The sequence below is a fragment of the Gymnoscopelus braueri genome (assembly GCF_963280865.1).
Source record: "Gymnoscopelus braueri genome assembly, chromosome: 13".
NCBI classification, from domain to species: domain Eukaryota; kingdom Metazoa; phylum Chordata; class Actinopteri; order Myctophiformes; family Myctophidae; genus Gymnoscopelus; species Gymnoscopelus braueri.
Window position 1 is genome coordinate 36,827,239 of NC_137615.1, and position 2,612 is coordinate 36,829,850.

The window sequence follows — 2,612 nt, forward strand, 5'->3', positions numbered from 1 at the left end:
GGCTTTCCACGCGGGAGACCAGGGTTCGACTCCCGGGCGTTACACATGCTCCTGTGTCCACATGTTGCATGGTCGTCTGTGAATTACAGTAGCCTACTTGAGTAAATGTACTTAGTTACTTTCCACCACTGCTCCTTTACATATATGTGCTCCAGTGCGTGCATGCCTTGGTTAGTGTATTCCTACCGGCGGCAGCACATCAGTGTGTGAATGCATAATAGGCTTTTGCAGAATATAGGGAGTATATTACTTGGTATTAATTTAATAATTTGTACCTAACCTGGCTGTAGATCCTTGCTCGGTGTAGCTGACTTTAACGAGCGATCACATTTTGGATAGCGTGTAGTTACCAATCATTCTGTAGCCTATTGACGATTTCAGAGCCATTTGAGATGGACTTTGGATATATTATGAATTCCTCTTTCTCCCCCAATTCATCTGAGATTCTAGTGAACGGTGAGTTAACTGCTTCATCTCGTTCTCGATATTCTATATAGGCTATTGGGTTACTTTGATTTGGTTGGTAAAAGTGTCTAGCCTAGTTAAGAAATGAGCAAAAACAAGAAAAGTATGACCTGTCACTACGAGGAATCATCATAGGCTGTGCTACTTATATATTAATAAATGAGCAATTTGTAAAATAAAATAACTTGGTGGTAGCTCTTTAAGCTGATAAGACAAGATAAGATGGTCCTTTATTAATGGGATAATCCATTGTATGGATGGAGCTTTATATAACTGGTGATGAATATTAGTAGCCTAATCGTAACCCATTAGACAAAAAAATATTATTTCTGAGAAGACATGTCTGTAACTTTTGACCAGGAGGGTGCAGTGAAAGAATTAACCAACTGTACTCTATGAGTACAAAGGACCCCAATGAAAACAAGCCATAGGCTTTCTTGGGTTTAAAATCCTCTCATCAGACCTTGTATTGCACTGTACTTTACTGTGCTTTTTTTTGGGAAACTTCTAATAAAGTATTCAATCAATCAATCAATCAATCAATCAATCAATCAATCAATCAATCAATCAATCAATCAATCAATCAATCAATCAATCAATCAATCAGTAACCTTAGAAAAAGCAGACAAGACAGTCATCTCAAAATATATATTTACATCAAAAGATCATGGCTCATATACTGTAGGAAGAAAGCCAAACTTGTAGGGTAATTATAAAGGTCCCAGATTAATTCGGGCCAGGTGTTAGCTGTCCTAAACTTATTAAGGCACTGGAAAAGTGTGTTACAGTACTGGAAATAACCACTTGAAAGTCATTTCAAAGTGACACCTAACTGTCTGTCTCAATTCTTTCCCCCTTTAATTCTATTCCGCCAGAAGATGTCCACCAGTCCTATGAGAACGTGCTCATACCGAGCATCTTTGGTGTTATCTGCATCTTTGGGATAATTGGAAACTGCATCGTCATCTACACCATCGTCAAGAAGACCAAGTTCTGGGCACAGCAAACTGTGGCAGATATCTTCATCTTCAGTTTATCCATTGTGGACCTCCTCTTCCTCCTCGGCATGCCCTTCCTCATTCACCAGCTCGTGGGCAACGGCTCCTGGTGCTTTGGTGGTACAATGTGCACCGTCATCACCGCACTCGATTCCAACAGTCAGATCGTCAGCACGTACATTCTCACCATGATGACACTTGACCGCTACCTGGCAACAGTCCACCCCATACGGTTCAACCATGTCCGAACCCCCTTCATGGCCGAGATAGTGGTGGCACTGGTGTGGCTGTTTTCTCTGGTGTCCATCACCCCAGTATGGATGTACGCTGGCCTCATGCCCCTCAGGGACGGCTCTGTCGGCTGCGCCCTGCTGCTGCCCAATCCCACCACAGACGCATACTGGTTCACCCTCTACCAGTTCTTCTTGGCCTTTGCTCTGCCTCTGGTGGTCATCTGCGTGGTCTTCTTCAAAATCCTACAGAACATGTCAGCCACGGTGGCTCCCCTGCCTCAGCGCAGCCTGAGGACACGTACACGCAAGGTGACCCGCATGGCAGTGGCTATATGCCTGGCATTTTTCATCTGCTGGGCTCCTTATTACATCCTGCAGCTGGCACACCTAGGTATCCAGCGGCCATCTTTTGCTTTCCTGTACGCCTACAACATTGCCATTAGCATGGGCTACGCCAACAGCTGCATTAACCCATTCCTCTACATCGTGTTGAGTCAGACCTTTAAGAGACAGTTCATCGTAGCGATTCGGCAAACACCCAGGGTGTTCCGGGTGGATCCCGAGGTCATGGCTGATGGCAGTATGACTCTGAGGATGGCAGCAGATATGTCTCATCAATCCCCGTCATCCAGGGAACTACTCTGAAACGGGCTGACTGCGACTGTGGCTGTACTCTAAAAAGTGGACCCACTGACTGGAGAGCAGCCATCAGCAACATTATGGTCCCTGAGCACCAGAGCAATCTAACAGCCCACCACCACGTGAAGATTTTCTCAGCTATCACCTGAAGACACTGTACTGTATGACTGTTTTTTAAAATCTGATGCAGGCTAATGAAAATCCGGATAAGTGTAGGTATAGTATTGTACAGTATTGTCACAACATTCATTCATATCAGGTGGTAGGCCTATTATTT

The 2,612-nt window shown here is 44.3% G+C and overlaps 1 protein-coding gene across 1 annotated transcript; it reads left to right on the top strand.

Annotated features, from left to right (window-relative positions):
- Positions 1-410: 410 nt before the first annotated feature.
- mchr1b (melanin-concentrating hormone receptor 1b) lies at positions 411-2,341 on the top strand (the record flags this gene model as incomplete). Its single annotated transcript, XM_080448283.1, has 2 exons — positions 411-456; positions 1,341-2,341. 2 exons carry the CDS (start codon positions 411-413, stop codon positions 2,339-2,341), a joined length of 1,047 nt encoding a protein of 348 aa, XP_080304409.1.
- Between the last annotated feature and the right edge of the window lie 271 nt (positions 2,342-2,612).